Source organism: Chrysochloris asiatica, unplaced genomic scaffold (genome assembly GCF_000296735.1).
Source record: "Chrysochloris asiatica unplaced genomic scaffold, ChrAsi1.0 scaffold00140, whole genome shotgun sequence".
NCBI lineage: Eukaryota > Metazoa > Chordata > Mammalia > Afrosoricida > Chrysochloridae > Chrysochloris > Chrysochloris asiatica.
In genome coordinates this window covers 2,776,962-2,793,651 of record NW_006408658.1, presented here as the reverse complement: position 1 = coordinate 2,793,651, position 16,690 = coordinate 2,776,962, and the positions used below count along the sequence as shown (strand labels likewise).

General features: G+C 45.5%; 1 protein-coding gene across 1 annotated transcript; it reads left to right on the top strand.

The window, feature by feature from the left end:
• Window positions 1–226: 226 nt before the first annotated feature.
• On the top strand, window positions 227–9,082 carry CCKBR (cholecystokinin B receptor). Its single transcript, XM_006870195.1, has 5 exons — window positions 227–544; window positions 7,210–7,461; window positions 7,628–7,877; window positions 8,174–8,346; window positions 8,565–9,082. Exons 1-5 carry the CDS (start codon window positions 394–396, stop codon window positions 9,080–9,082), a joined length of 1,344 nt encoding a protein of 447 aa, XP_006870257.1. The 5' UTR covers window positions 227–393.
• Window positions 9,083–16,690: the final 7,608 nt, after the last annotated feature.

Here is a 16,690-nt window from a genome sequence, read left to right as displayed (position 1 = left end):
ATACACACACACACACACACACACACACTTTCTCTCGCTCACTTAGCCCTCTCGCTCTCCCCAAGATTTCCCTGGAATCCGGGGCGGAGGAGCGCGAGGGAAGGAAATCTCTAAGAGAAGACGGGTGAGATCTAGGGAGGGGGCGACCTCAGGAGGCCAGTCACACGGGGGTTGGGGAGGGACGGGAGCGAAGGGGTCACCTGCCAGGACGCACTGGGCCCCGCCCGCCGGAGGAGCTTGGAGGCCAGGACGGGAGTTGGGGGCGGGGAGCCGGCGGGCTGGCGGGCGGGCGGAGGGGGCGGGCTCTGGAGTCGGATCTCAGCGTGAGCAGGTGGAGCGCTGGCGGGAACCCGCCCGGCCCAGCGGAGGGAGGCATCGGGCCCCGCTGGGGCCATGGAGCTGCTCAGGCTGAACCGGAGCGTGCCGGGACCCGGACCCGGACCGGGGGCTTCTCTGTGCCGTCCCGGGGGCCTCCTCCTCAACAGCAGCAGTGCCAGCAACATCAGCTGCGAGTCCCCTCGCAACCGCGGAACCTGGACCCAAGGTGGGTGCCTCTCTCAGCTTCCTCCACAAGCTCCTTCTCACAGCTCCCCCACAGCACTATCAGAGGCTCCGCATAGCCTCAACATTGCCTCCTCAAACACCCCTAACGTCGCCCCCTTCGCAGTACATCCCTCGCTGCCCCTGACTCAGGCGACCCCCACATGCTCTTGAAATCTCCATCCTCGCTTCCCACCGTCTTCGCCACTGCCCCTGCACAGCCCACCCGCAATACACATTCCCCTCCTTGATCCCGAGAGTTTGGAGACATTTCTTGTCAACCAACCGGTCAGGTGTCTCTTTTCCCTTTACGTAAGTTCAAGGTGCCACACTGGGCGAGGGAAGGAAGAAAGCAAGGCAAGATTGGGGGAAAGGAGTCTGTTTGGAGGAGGCAGTATTCTGGAAGTCCTGAATCAGAAGTTGGAGTTGTATGAAATCTCCTATGTCCCCCCAGCCCTCCCAAATGAGATACTCATGCCTGAACCCCTGGGGACTGCTCCTCATTTCAGTCATCCTCAAATCCCTCTGCCTCCCAAGTTGGAGTTCTGAAGGCTCTGAGTTATCTTTCTGGCTCCAAATGTGTCTTCAAATCCCCTCCCCATCTTTGCTCTCCTAAGTCTCACCCTCCTTCTAGAACCAGGCTGCCCTTTTCATCCACCCATCCCTTTGTGTCACCACCATCTCCCCCTTCCCACTCTCTTCAGACTATTTCCAATCGTCCAGTCCTCTCATCAGCTCACATCAGCATTTTCTTGAAGAACCAGATCAAGATACATCTTTCTCTTCTTCTGCACATTACCTTTCTTTATACATTGATTGAATCTGATCTCCCAGTTCTGGAGACACAAGGATATCCCCATAGTCAATGCAGAGGACATAGAAACCAATGGGTGAATCACAGTCAGCATAGCAAATGGCATGAGAGAGTGCGTAAAAGAGAGAATGAATTCATTTAGACTGATGGGGTCCAAGAACTTCACAGAGAAGGGAACCTGGGAGCTGGGTCTTGCTTGAAGTTGGAGTTCATTCAGCCAAAAAGGAAGGAGGGGGGTTCCAAGAGAGGGAAGAGTGTTAAAAAAGGAAAAGTTAAATTGTAATTCATGCGTTTATTCATTCCACAAATTAAATGCATGCTTTCTCAACTTGTTACACATACTCACTTAGCTTCTTTCTGTCAACAAGTATTTATTGAATCAGAGACTGCTCTAGGTACCAAAGTATGAGTTGAACAAAACTGAAATAGTGCCTATTTCATAGAGCTCACAGTTTAGTGGTTTGAACCGACAAGTCACAAGGGAATTGCAGCCCCAAATGGGAAGTGCCTTATAAAGCTGTGGAAACACAGAAATAAGTACCAAACGCAGACTTGGGAATCAAGGTTGACCTCCAGAGGAAGTGATGTCTAAGGTGAAATTAGAAAGATGAGGGAGAGCTAGCTAAGTAAAAGGGAACCCAAACTAAGCCAAACCCACTGCTACCAATTCAGTTTTGATTCATAGAGACACTGTAGAGGGTTCCTGAGGCTGTAAATCTTTATGGGAACAAAAAGCCTCCTCTTTTTCCCACAGAGCAGCTTATGACCTTGTGGTTAGCATGCCTATCCTACAGTGCCACCAGGGTTCCTTAAGTAAAGGGGAAGAAGAGTCAAAAGCATCCCAAGCAGAGAAAATAAGTGGGTATACCCATGCCACTTTTACTCAATGTCATATCATTTCTGAGTGGCTGGAGCATCTGCAATTAGAGGGGAATAATGAACACTCTGGCTGGAGATCAAACTAGTATAATTTATTAAAAGTCTTGTAGACCTAGCTAAGGAGTGTGAATTTTACCCTGAAGGCAGTGGGAACCACTGAAAAGTTTTAAACCTGGATTCACTGTATAGAGGATGGATTGGAAGACAAGAGATGGAGGGCAGAGGAACACTTTAGAAGGTTATTACAGTCTTCCAGGTGAAAGACGATAGTAGTTTAACAAAGGTACTGTTAGTGGAGATGGAGAGAAGTAGATAGATTTGAGAGTGACTTCTGGAAGTAGAATTAACAAGACTTGGTGATTGATTAGAAGTGAAGAAGGAAGGAGTGGTCAAGGAATGACACCCAGATTTTTGGCTATGGCAATTGGATGGATGTTGGTAGTATAATAAATGAGAAGGATAACAAAGGAGCAGAGACAGGTTTGGAAGAGGAGATTATAAATTCAGTTTGGAACCCAGAGTTTAAATGCCAGTGGGCCATCCAGGTGGAATTGCCCAATACACTGTTAAACCCAATGGTCTGGAACTTAGAGAAGACATCTAAGCTAGAAATACAGATTTCAAAGGTCTCTGCCTAGAGGAGACTTTGGGAAGAGATAAAATTATCCAAATTGTATGGAATGAAAAGAAAAAAAGTCCTAAGGCAGGACCCTATGGAAACTCAATATTTAACGTCTGTGGAAGACATATATATAGACCAAGCTGTCAGGGAGACAGGGACTATGTCCTTCCAGAAACCAACAGAAAAGAGAGTTTCAAGCAAGGTGGGGTCCAACACCAAACTTGTTGCCATCATGGTGGTGGTGGTGTGTCATGGAGTCAGTTCCGAATCATAGCAACCCTGTACAGGGTTTCCAAGGCTGTATATCTTAATGGGAACAGAAAGCCTCATCTTTCTCCTGTGGAACAGCTGGTAGTTTTGAACTGCTGACCTTGAGGCTCACAGCCCAATTCGTAACCACTACACTACCAGAGCTCCTGCCATCATAGCAACCCTATATAAAAGGGTAGAACTATTCCAGGGTTATGGAAGCAGACTGCCACATCTTCTGTTGGGTTCTAACAGCCAAGCTTTCAGTTAATAACCAAGCACTTTACCACTGTGCCATACGGACTTTTTCAGGGTAGGGCAAATGATGTCAAATACTGTGATATAGTTGGGTAAGGATAGAACTGTGTCCTTCAGATTCAATAACAAGGACGTTCTTAGGTGAAATTGTGGGTGTTATCACATTACTGCAGTAGGTTAAAGATTGGGCCAATGGACTTCAGAAGTGAATCAAGACTAGCGCACACTTTCAAGACATTTTGTAGGGAAAGAGAAAAACAAAGATCATGCTGGAAAATCATGGCATTGGGAAAGGAGTGTGTGCATGTGTGTAGTCTTTTGGATATATATTTTTTTAGGTAACAGATACAAAATAGTTTATAAATGTTGGTGGGAAATGAGGTGAGGGAGAGAGAAGGTTGAAGATACAGAAGAGAGGAGAGAAATAGACAATGGAGCGAAAGCTCGTGAAAAAGCAGGATGTGAAGCCATTCAGAGCAGAGGTATAAGAAGTGGCCTCACACATCTGGAAGTTGCTACTAAAAAGTCAGAAGTTACCCACAGAGACACTGTCAGCTCTACTCACTCAGAGATGAGGAGGCTTCAAAAAGTTCATGGAAATTTTCCATTATCTTTTCAGTCAATTTTTCCATGAATTTTAAAGCCCCCTAGGATTACTCTCATAGGTGCATATGTTACCCAGGGTCATTCCAGTGTTACCAATAGAATTTATCCTGATATAATCCACAGAGACTTGAGTGGTACCCACAGAAATACAGGCATTGCACACACTCACTTCAATATTGTCCAGTCATTTAGATCTTACTCATCCTTGGAACAGTATTAATTTTCATTTTATTAACCACACAAAATCAGATGCTCACGTAGATAACCCTCCTCCAGATATCACCCCTAGAGACTCAGATACTACCTAGGCATATTCAGATGCTCAGTTAATTTCGCTCAGCCAGATGTTACTCATACTCACTTAAATATTGCCCACATATACTTGGATATGACTTCTACTCCTTAGCTATTACCATCATCATTTGGGTAGTCCCCATTGCCCACAGATCCCTTCCTCAAGATGTTTCCTATAAAATTAGATGCTATCTACAGACTCTTGGATATCAGCCTTGCTCATTCAAATGTTATAACACTTACTCAAATATTTCCTACATCTAAATGTTATCAACACTGAGTCAGTTATTACCTATAGACACATAGGTGTTAACCTTCTCCAGATATTACCCACAGAATTCATGTTACTCCCAGGTATTATCTCAAAGACAAAGATTTTACCTAAAGCTCTGTTTTTCCAAGTCTAAGGGCCTTTCTGGAGTCCTGATATGGGTTAATACGCTGGACTACAAGGTCAGTTTGAATTGCAAGGTCACTAGTTCAAGCTCACCAGCCGCTTCTAGGAAACCCTATACAGGGTTGCTATGAGTCAGCACCAATTCAATTGCACTTAACAACAACAACAACAACAAGGGCCTTTCTGATGGAGATCTTTCAAAAGTTCTTTATTTCCCCTTACATATACACACCTCAAATTTGCCACACATAAGCCTTTCCTACAAAGAGGGGCCCAGCTTCGAAATGAGACACAGATGATTTATATATAATAACAGAAGTAACGCATTAGAAATCACAGCTCATTACTGACCCCCCAAGGAGCCTCCAACATGAGTCTCCAAAGAGACAGAGACAAAGAGAAGGCATGCTGGAAATTTAGAGGTAAAGAGCTAGGTGTGGAAGGAAAAGGTTGGTGTACTTATATGGAGAGAGACAGAGATTCAAGATTCATTACTGAGCATTCATTGAGTGCCCCCTTTCTGCTGGACATCCTGCAAAGTGCTAAGAAGAACAAGATGAACATTATCCCTGTCCTCAAGAACTTCATAGTCTATGGGAGAAGGGGGGAGGAATTAAGCATCACAATACAGTGAAAACTGCTATATGGAATAGGGGGCACTGAGACTGAGATTTGATTAAGAGTAGGAGGCAGTGTGGTGAATTACAAAGGAACCAGGAATGGAAGGACGCCAAGTATTTTGAGTCTAGAGACCTGGTGTGGCGCTGTAGGATAAGCACTGGACCACAAGGTCAGTTTGAACTGAAAGGTCAACAGTTGGTTCAAACTCAATAGCCACTCCTCAGAAACCCAATACAGGGTTAATATGAGTCAGAACGGACTTGATGGCACTTAGCAACTTGCTAGCAACAAAAGAGAACTGGATTCTGTTCTGATTCTACTAGCTGATTTACTAGTAGAATTCTACTGTTCTGATTTACTAGCTGTGGGACCTTGGGCATGACTGCTGCGCTCAGTTTGGGGATCTCTCCTAAATAGCACTGTTGATATCTATAACAGCTTCTAGATAAGCTAATTATTGGTATGAAAAAAAAATGGTTCAATGTCAGGGCTAACACCAGAGTCAGCCAATGTATGGAGCTGTGGGAGAGGGTGCTGCAGCTATGGGCCTTCTTTCTCCTCATCTGGGATGCTCTGCCAGCTGCTCTTTCTACTTTCAAGCACCAATCTCCTTTCTTTTGAGGGCCAGGGGTATGGGTACTTCAATCCAGTTTAATTCCATTAAACTTGATCTAGATGCCTACTGGCCTAGAAGTCTGTGATATAGAGACCCAAAGATAAATTCATCTCCCAATAGAGATTTACTCAGGTTAATCCTGTCTCTGGTGGTGGTGGTGGTCATGTGCCATGGAGTTGGTTCCGACTCATAGAGACCCTGTACAGGGTTTCCGAGGCTGTAAATCTTTACGGGAGCAGAAAGCCTCATCTTTCTCCCATGGAATGGCTGGTAGTTTTGAACTGCTGACCTTGCGGTTCGCAGTCGGATTCGTAACCACTACACTACCGGATTAGGTGTCCTCACCTCAGATCAGGTGAGCTACCACAGCACCTTGCACATCCCTCAGTCTCACCCCTTATCATGCTTTGTGGAAATTGTCTGACACAGAGGTAGTTCTTTGTACGTGTCTATAGAGTGAGAATGAATGTTTGGGGATAATTAAAATACAAAGCAGAACATGAAAAGGATTCTAATATATAACAAAGATTCATGGATCAGAGAAAAGGAAAACTGATTGCAAATGCATTGCCCAGAAAGTCCTATCATAAGAGATGGCAAGTTGATCTTAGTCTTGAAGGACAAGGAGCTCACCAGATATAGAAGCTAACTTTGAAATGGGGGGATGAGGTTGGTGAAGGCGCATTCCAGGCTGAGAAACCAGGGTGAGCAAAAAGGGTGTCATGAGGCATATGATGTAATGAAAAAACAGAGTCATTCAGTGACTTAAGTGGAAGCATAGCAGGGAAGAAGGGAGAGGACAGTGCCCTTGATGATATACTAGGCAGTTACAGATAATATAAAAGTATGAAGAGTTTTTGTTTTTAAGAGAACAAGGACATGATCTGACCTGCGGTTCAAAAGGATCTTGGGTCAAACATATAGGGAGGTCAAACACAATAAGCTGAGAAAAGACCTTTCTTTGGATTTGGGAGTTAAAGCTTAATGACCTTGGGAAGAAGTTTCTAAACAGTGATGGAAGGCAGGATAGGTGGCCATTAGATAGTAATGGATTCAAGAGTGAATGGGAAGAGATGAACAATCTTTTCAAGAATTCTGGCTACAAAGAGAAGGAAGAATATGGAACACCCTTAAGAAGAGTCAAACTTTTTAAAGAAGGGATGAGCTAGGCCAGCATAACTGCCTCAAGAAGGTAAAAGAGCAAAGGATTCAAGTTCACTGTTAGGTAGTGGAGACTGGGGAATAGTGGAATTGAAGGGTTTGGTTCAGTGGGGACCCTTTTCACCGCCTTTTTTTTTTTTTTTCTCACCCAGAATTGGAGCTAGCCATTAGAATCACGCTTTATGCTGTCATCTTTCTGATGAGCGTTGGAGGAAATGTGCTAATCATCGTGGTCCTGGGACTGAGCCGACGTCTTCGGACAGTCACCAATGCCTTCCTGCTCTCTCTGGCAGTCAGTGACCTCCTGCTGGCTGTGGCTTGCATGCCCTTCACCCTACTGCCTAATCTCATGGGCACATTCATCTTTGGCACAGTCGTCTGCAAGGCAGTTTCCTACCTTATGGGTGGGTGAGATGACATTTTTCTCTCCCGTTCCCCTCCTACAGTTATTGTGGGATGAATGTAGGGATCTTTCCTAATGGGGTGTTGGGGAGTGCGGGAAACCACTCTCCCAGTGGTGAGTGTATAGTGCAATTTACCATGGTGGTCCCTTTTTCTCTCTTTGCTTAGGGGTGTCTGTGAGTGTGTCCACATTAAGCCTCGTGGCCATCGCCCTGGAGCGATACAGCGCCATCTGCAGACCGCTGCAGGCGCGTGTGTGGCAGACGCGCTCCCACGCGGCTCGTGTGATCATAGCCACGTGGTTGCTGTCAGGACTGCTCATGGTGCCCTACCCAGTGTACACTACGGTACAGCCAGTGGGGGCGCGTGTCCTCCAGTGCGTGCATCGCTGGCCCAGTGCACGCATTCGCCAGACCTGGTGAGGGTTCCCATGGCTTACATTTCTAGAAACTTCCTACTCCATCTCTACTGCATACTTAGGACCAGTCATAGGACCCTCCTCCAGCTGCTCTACAAGTTAGCCCACCAGTTCCCTTTTAGCACCCACACCCAAAATTCCATTTGAGCCCCACCCCCACCCCCACCCCATCCCAGATCCTACTCCTACCTCTGGGATCCGGCCACCAGCCCTAGTAACACTAATCCTTGGTTCTTCCCCACGTCTCTGATGAGATGGTTGGACAGAGACCTCCATGATCTGTGTTCTGTCTACAGGTCCGTGCTGTTGCTCCTGCTCTTGTTTTTTGTCCCGGGTGTGGTTATGGCTGTGGCCTATGGGCTAATCTCCCGCGAGCTCTATCTAGGGCTTCGCTTTGACAGTGATATTGACAGCGAGAGCCAGAGTCGGGTCCGAAGCCAAGGAGGACTGCAAGATAGGAAAGGACCAGGTGGGCAAAAAAAACAAAACCTAACGGGCAGAGCCTGAGATAGTAGACTGGAGATTCGGGGAGTAGTGAGACCTAGAGTGAGCAAGGCGGGAATAACAAGCAAGAATAGAGGTGACACTGGAAATGAGGCTAACGCTGTATGTAGGGCCAGGTGGGGCCTGCACTGGAGGTTGGGAGGACGCTGCCTTCTGCTCTAACCTGACACCCTCTGTGCCCAGATTCTGCCCACCGGAATGGGCATTGCCGTCTTGAGACTGGTGAGGACGGTGATGGCTGCTACGTGCAGCTTCCGCGCTCCCGGCCCGCACTGGAGCTATCCGCACTGACGGGGCCCTCTCCTGGCCTCCAACCGGTCCAGGCAAAGCTGCTGGCCAAGAAGCGCGTTGTGCGGATGTTGCTGGTGATCGTTGTGCTTTTTTTCCTATGTTGGCTGCCAGTGTACAGTGCCAACACATGGCGAGCTTTCGACGGCCCTGGTGCGCACCGCGCGCTCTCAGGCGCACCGATCTCCTTCATTCACTTGCTGAGCTATGCTTCCGCCTGTGTCAATCCTCTGGTCTACTGCTTCATGCACCGCCGCTTTCGTCAGGCCTGCCTAGAAACGTGTTCACGCTGCTGGCCCCGCCCTCCACGAGCTCGCCCCAGACCACTTCCAGACGAAGACCCTCCCACCCCTTCCATTGCTTCCCTCTCCAGGCTGAGCTACACCACCATCAGCACACTGGGGCCCGGCTGAGTTTAAGGGGGCGAGGGCTGTGGCAGGACAGAGACTGATCCCTACAAGCTGGCACCCACGTAGACACAAAAGAAACAGACCAAAACTGACACTAGAGACTGACACCTGACAGTTTGGACTAACCCCAAAGCACAAAACCAAGACGGCTTACCTGACAGACCCCCCGCCCCGCGCCCCCCATACACACACAAGAACTGAGGCACATTGTGGATGTGGGACTCAGCCAGTTACCTAGAAACATGGCACCAACCCTGGACAGAGAGGTCCGAGTGGTGGCTGTGCCTACACAGTAGGAACTCTCCGTCTCACACACATGCTGCAATGGCGAGGATTCCTTTAGGGGACTTACAATGGCAGTGATTTTCTTAGGGCACAGGACTGTCTGCTGGGATGCTCCAGGCTGTCTCCAGTTTAACTTTACAGTGCCCTTTCCCTGTTAAGTTGTTAAGTGCCGTCAAGTCGATTCCGACCCATAGCGACCCTGTATAGGGTTTCCAAGGAGCAGCTGGTGAGCTTGAACCGCCGACCTTGCAGTTCAAATGGCTTTGCAGTCTGGCACATTAACCCACAGCGCCACACCAGGACTCCAACAGGTCTAAAAGCATCCCTCCCTGACCAGCAGACTGTTTTGCACTGAAAAAATCCCTTCATCCCTTTCCAGTTAAGGACTGTGACCCTGTCCCCTGCTCCCTCAACTGCCCTCTTCAAAAAATAATAAATGATTTGGCTTTCTCTTGAACTTCGTCTACAGTTTTGTTTGTTTTGGGTTTTGGAGCATAGAATTTTGTGGAGTCCTCCCTGTCATTTGACCTCCATCATCTGCTTGCAACTGTGCACAATCCCCTGCCCCAAAGCCCCAGGTTTGAGGTAAGGTAGGGTTCGGTACGTGTATTCTTCCTGTATTGTCATCCTTGATCCAGCTACATGTCAGTGTCCTGGTAACTGGGAACAGGAGGGGGAGAGGGAGTTGGGTAGCTATGACACATCATGACTCCTGAGCACATTTTCCAGAAGTGGCTCCATTGTTAAGGTCCTATATTGATAGATGGCTGTTAAGATCTTGATGAAAAGATAAATAAGCATTGTACAAGACTCACTTTATTCAATGTGTTTGATTTACTAGAGATCAGACCATGGCAGGTGTGCATGGGTTAATCAAAGAGTCGGGCCCTTTTTAATTGTAAAAATAGATGAGGGGGCTTCAAAAAGTGGAAAAATAGAATGAAAAGATAATGGAATTTGCCCAGGAACTTTTTGAATCCCCCTCAAATGTAACATTTTTTTCCCCAATTCAACATGTTTCACATGTACAATTCAGTAAGACCAATTGTATCAATCATGCTGTGCAACTCTCACCAATTCCCATGGCCAGATGTTCCATAAACAGAAAGTCTGTGCTTTCTAAACATTGCTTCCCCTTTCCCTCCCCCTCCCTCCTGCCCTATTAAACTCTGATCTCTACATTTTCCTTTTCTAGGTATTTCATATATTGAGATTTTACAAATGAAATGCGTATAGTTTTTGTCAAGAGTTGTTGTTGTTAAGTGCTGTTGAGTTGGTGTCAACTCCTAACGACTCTGTATAGGGTTTCTAAGAAGCGACTGGTGAGTTTGAACCGCAAGGTCGGAGGTTCAAGCTCCCCAGTTGCCGACCTTGCGGTTCAAACCAACTTTGCATTCCAGCACATTAACCCACATCGCCATACCAGGACTCCTTTGTCAAGAGTGGTGGTGGTGGTGGTGGTTATGTGCAGTGGAGTCGGTTCTGACTCATAGAGACCCTGTACAGGGTTTCCAAGGCTGTAAATCTTTACAGGAGCAGAAGGCCTCATCGTTCCACCGTGGGACAGCTGGTAGTTTCAAACTGCTGTCCCTGAGGTGAGCAGCCTGATTTGTAACCACTACAAATGCATTTACTCTTCTCCAGTGCCAAAACCTAGCCAAGCTTTTCTACCATAGAAACACCTTTACTGGCCCATCAACAGCAAAGAGGTTTGGAGCTGGGGGCAGGAGACTGGAAACAGAGTTGAATGTAAGTCTCAGAACCCAGCCTACATTTTTTTAACTGTGAGACTCTAAACCAGTCCCAGAGAAAGGCAGATACCAGCAACATCATACACAATGACAAGCAGATACGAAAGGACAGAACATGATAATAGTGCCAAAGGGGTAGATACAGAGAATCAGAGGCATGGTATGTTGGGAGAGAGATTCTTTGACTTCCATCTTGCAACAGATGGGGAAACTGACACCCAGAGCAGGAAAGAAATTTGTCCAAGATCATTTAATGAATTAGAGCAAGGCAGAAAGAATCATATTAGAGACTGATCTGAGATGGATAAAAAGCCACACCCATCAGAAACAGAACTAAGTTTTGGGGACTTGAAAATTATTAGATTGGGTGGTCTTTTTAAAGAAAAGTAATACAAAATTATAGATATGAAATTGCTAGGCGCCTGACCAGGGCCTTGGATGGGGTCTGTGTAAATGAAAGTTAAGTTCCACTAGGTTCACAGCCAACATGTCTGTAAAATCTGCCCACTCACTATGCTAGACAAAGATTGGATGGAGTGAAAGGCAGTGAGAAAGGAGAGTAGGTCTTCTGTTTACCAGAGCTGGGGCTGTTCCCACCCACCATTTCCAGAGTCTGGGCTGTAGGAGAGAGGAAGAGAAGGAGGGAGGAGGCGTTCTAAGCTGTCAACAGTGCTGGTTAAAAATAGAATCCCAGCTGGTCTGAGGAACCAAAGGCGAAATATTGGGCCTCTCTCTCTCACGCCAAGTTTTCCAGGTGGTTGGAGTAGGGTTGCCTGTAGGCACTGAAGCACCCCCACTCCTGCCCCATTCTACCTTCAGAAGACCTGTGCCTTGATGAAGGCTGCCCAGCTGCCAGCCCCTCAACTGAGGCTTGAGCACCTGATGACCACCAGATGGCAGCAGGGAGCTAGGCATGATGGCGCAGCACTGCCTCTTTCAGTATAATTACTGTTATTTTACACAAATAAGGAGGGCGTTATATGATTCTTCTTTTTTTTTTTTTTTGGCAAACCTTTTTATTTGCATTAGTTCCCTATGCACACACTGTGTGTGCGCGCGCCTTATTTACTTGGTTATATTATATAGGTAGCGTACTGGTTACGGGCTGTGAACCACAAGGTCAGCAGTTCGGAACTACCAGCTGTTCCGCGGGAGAAAGATGAGGCTTTCTGCTCCCGTAAAGATTTACATCCTCGGAAACCCTGTACAGGGTCGCTATGAGTCGGAACCGACTCCACGGCACATAACAACACACAACAACAATTATATAGGGAGACACATGTATTGTGGAAGTCCCTGGGAGGAAAAAATAGTTAAGTATTGGACTACTAACCAAAACATGGGCAGTTTAAACCCACTCAGAGGCAATTTGGAAAATCATAGCCTTGAAAACCCTATAGAGTCAGTTCGCGGCAAAATTGTCTCAATGATCATTAACCTGAGAGCTGGTATACAGGCATGGTGTGAACAAAATCACATCCCACACTATGCAACCTATGGGAATATTTGCACATTCATTATCCCACCCTATACTCTATCCGGATACCAAATGTGGAATTTTGGGCTCCTCACGTATTTTCATCTCTTAAAATCTGGTAAAACATTTCAGGTCCAGATTTAGTATCACTGTCTCCATGACAAGTCACAGTTGCTTGGTTGTCCTAGCAGAGCTTGTCTGCTCATATAGTACTTACTCATTTCTTTCTTCGATCGTAATTATTTATGTTCCTTCATGATTTTTTCCTAATGAGTTGGGAACAGCTGATGTAGAGGAAAGATGTCTGAGCCTGTACTTAGAAGGTGGGGTGATGGAGGGGTGGTGGTGAAATCTAATGCTTCTTGAAGCTAGGTGACAGGCACTTTATATATACCATTTCATTTCATTCTCAGAATATTTCTACAGATCATTTCATTTGATAGATGAGGAAAGTGACGCCATGAAAGCTTCAGGGAGTTGCATGGGAGCTTATCATTTCTCAGGTACATAGCATAAAAGGGTCAGACTTGAGATTGCTTTCAGACCAGCTAGGAGCAGCAGAGCTAAGAAACAAGACCCTCTGTAGAGGAACAGCCACCCATAATTTAAGGAGACAGAACTTTGGGTCCAAGGGGAGGATCAGGAGCTGCTATGCAACATATTAAATCAGGATTTAAATCCAGATCTAAAGCCCATACTCTTTCAACTGTCCATCCTGATTCTGAACACCCATTCCAGATTGGGGACTCTTCCCAGGGCTCAAAGTAGAAGAACACCTCCACAAAACAAGAGGGAGGAGACTGTCCTAGAAATCTCACCCCTCTCACACCTTCCCAGAAAGCACGTCTCAGGGCTAAGTCTAGGAAACACTGGGATACATGGGAACTGCCAAGTGTGGGAATCATCACAGTGAGCATGCACAGGGGAGAACCTAAGCTCAGAGGCTGGCTTCTCTCACAGACATCTCAAGCCAGAATTTTGGATAATTACACACTCTGGTTAGTCAAAGCTGAGTAGAGGAAAGCAAGGGATGCTTTGTAGAAGGGCTTTGTTCTTTCTAATTATCCTTAGGAGAGGGCAGATGGGATGAAAGGAAATAAAGTAAAGACTGAGGGGAAGAGAGAATGCCTTAACCAGGGTCCAAGCTTTAATGCTGAGACATAATGCCAGCCTGGAAAAGACAACTCTTTTTTTTTTTTTTTTTAACTTTTTGTTGTGAATTGAGTGAAGGTTTTGCATTCAACAAATCATACCATTTCGTCTCAAAGATCACAATCCCCTCCATGCAACAATAGTTATCCTGCTTCCTCCCAATGGTTCCTATTTGCATTCCACACACCTTTCCACCCCTTCTCATCTTTGTCCTTAAGAAAATGTTGCCCTCTTGATTTAGAATGATTAACCATTCCATGGTGAGCATACCTTACTACTGTTGTTGTTGTCCCCCCTATATATCTATCTGTTGCTTGGCTAAATATTGGGGCCACATGGGTGAGTTCATTTCCAGACCTGAAGGATGGTCAAGAGCCACAGTCTCAGGTTCCTCCAGTCCCGTTGTAACCAGTAAACCCAGTGGTTTGTTTTGTTTTAAATCACTTTTAGTTTTATTACACGTTTTATCCTGCTCTATCTGGAACCCGGTAATGTGATCCCTTTCAGAGCAGTTGATAGTGTAGTAGCCAGGCACCATCTAGTTCTTCTGGACTCAGAGATGTATAGACTGTTGTTCATATGTTCCATTAGTTCATTGGATTCATTGATTTCAAGACTCTTTGATTCTTATCACTCTTGTTTCTTCTGCACATGGAAAGCTGTGCCTTAGATGGCTGCTCATGAGTTTTCAAGATCCCAGACACTATGAACCAAAGTAAGATGTAGAACATTGTCTTTGTGGACTTGTTGTTGTCAGGTGCCATTGAGTCAATTCCAACCCATAGCGTCCTTATGCACAACAGAACAAAACATTGCCCGGTCTTGGGTCATCCTCACAATCATTGTTAAGCTTGAACCTACTACTGCTGTCATTATGCCAATCCATCTCATTGTGGGGAGTGGGGGGCAGTGGAGGTCTTCCTCTTGTTTGCTGAAAGTCCACTTTATCTAGCATAACGTCCTTCTTCAGGAACTGGTCCCTGCTGATAATATGTCTGAAGTATGAGAGACGAAGTCTCACCATCCTGGCTTCCAAGGAGCATTTTGGTGGTACTTCTTCCAACACAGATCTATTGGTTCTTCCAGCAGTTAATGCTACTTTTAATATTCTTCTCCAACACCATAACTCAAATGCATCAATTTTTCTATGGTCTTCCTTGTTCACTGTCAAATTTCACATGCATATGAGGTTATTGAAAATACCACGGCTCAAGTCAACGGCACATTAGTCTTCAAACTGACATCTTTGCTCTTAATCATTTTAAAGAGGTCTTGTGCAGCAGATTTTCCTAGTGTAATACATTATTTGATTTCTTAACTGTTGCTTCCATGAGTGTTGATGGTCATCCAAGCAAAATGAAGTCTTCAATCTTTTCTCCATTTATCATGATACTATTTCTTGGTCCAGTGTGAGAATTTTTGTTTTCTTTACATTGAGATGCAACCCGTAACAAAGGCTGTGGTCTTTGATCTTCATCAGTGGATATTTTAAGTCCTCTTCATTTCCAGCTGCAAGGTTGTATCATCTGCATATCACAGGTTGTTAATGAATCTACTTCTAATCTTGATGCCACATTCTTCTTCATATAATCCATTTTCTTAGATTATTTGCTCAGCATACAGATTGAATAAGTATGATGAAAGAATACAACCCTGACACACATCTTTCCTGATTTTAAAACATTCATTGTCCCTATGTTCTGTTTGAACTACTGCTCTTGGTCTATGTACAAGTTCCTCCTGCTATTGTTGTTGTTAGGTGCCATTGAGTCGATACTGTCTCATAGAAACCCTATGCACAACAGAACAAAACACTGTCCAATCCTGGGCCAACCTCACAATTATTGCCACGCTTGAGTCCATTGATGCTGCCACTTTGCCAATGTATCTCGCTGGGGGGCTTCCTCTTTTTCTCTGACCCTCCACCCTACCAAACATGATATCCTTCTCCAGTGACTGGTCCCTCCTGACAATATGTCTGAAGTATGAGACACGAAGTTTGGCCATCCTGGCCTCCAAGGAGCACTCTGGTTGCACTTGTTCCAACACAGATCTGTTGGTTCTTTTGGTAGCCCATGGTACTTTCAATACTCTCCTCCAACACCATAACTCAAATACATTCATTCTGCTACGGTCTTCGTCATTCATTGTCAAGCTTCCGCATGCATATGAGGTTACTGAAAATATAATGGCTTGGGTCAGGCACACCTTAGTCCTCAAGCTGACATCTTTGCTCTACAACACTTTAAAGAGGTCTAGTGCAGCAGATTTGCCTAATGTAATACGTCATTTGATTTCTTGACTGCTGCTTCCGTGAGTGTTGATGGTTGATCCAAAAAGAATGAAGTCCTTGACAACCTCCTCATGAGCACAATTAAATGTTCCGGAATATTCACTCTCCATCTGTATCATCTGCATATCACAGATAATAGTTTTTCCATAGCTTTTCCATAGCTTGTCATGATCCACACAATCGAAAGCCTTTGCATAGTCAATAAAGCAAAGGTAAACATCTTTCTGGTATTCTCTGCTTTCAGCCAAGATCCATCTGATGCCAACAATGATATCCTTCATTCCACAGTCTCATCTGAATCCAGCTTGAACCTTTGGTAGTTCCCTGTCAGTGTAATGTTTCAGCTGTTTTAAAATTATCTTTAGCAAAATTTTACTTGAATGTGATATTGTCCAATAATTTCAGTATTCCATTTCTTTTGGTACAATCACTGTGTGTATTCCTTCCATCTTCTTTTGATGCTTTCTTCATCATTCAATATATTGTCCAAAGCATCCTTCAGCATTAAAAGTTGAAGCTTGAATTGTTTCCTGTCGCGCGCCCTCGCCGATAAAGGACGCGACAAGCAGGATTCTTCTGACAGTAGCTTTATTGTTACAGCTCTTCTAGGGTTACAGCTCTTTTAACGGTGGTGGAGGACGACATTGGGTAAG

Coding starts and splice junctions, on each gene's coding strand:
- CCKBR (XM_006870195.1), top strand. CDS start 394: ATGGAGCTGCTCAGGCTGAACCGGAGCGTGCCGGGACCCGGACCCGGA. Junction 7,878..8,173: donor GCACGCATTCGCCAGACCTG/GTGAGGGTTCCC, acceptor TTCTGTCTACAG/GTCCGTGCTGTTGCTCCTGC. Junction 8,347..8,564: donor GCAAGATAGGAAAGGACCAG/GTGGGCAAAAAA, acceptor CTCTGTGCCCAG/ATTCTGCCCACCGGAATGGG.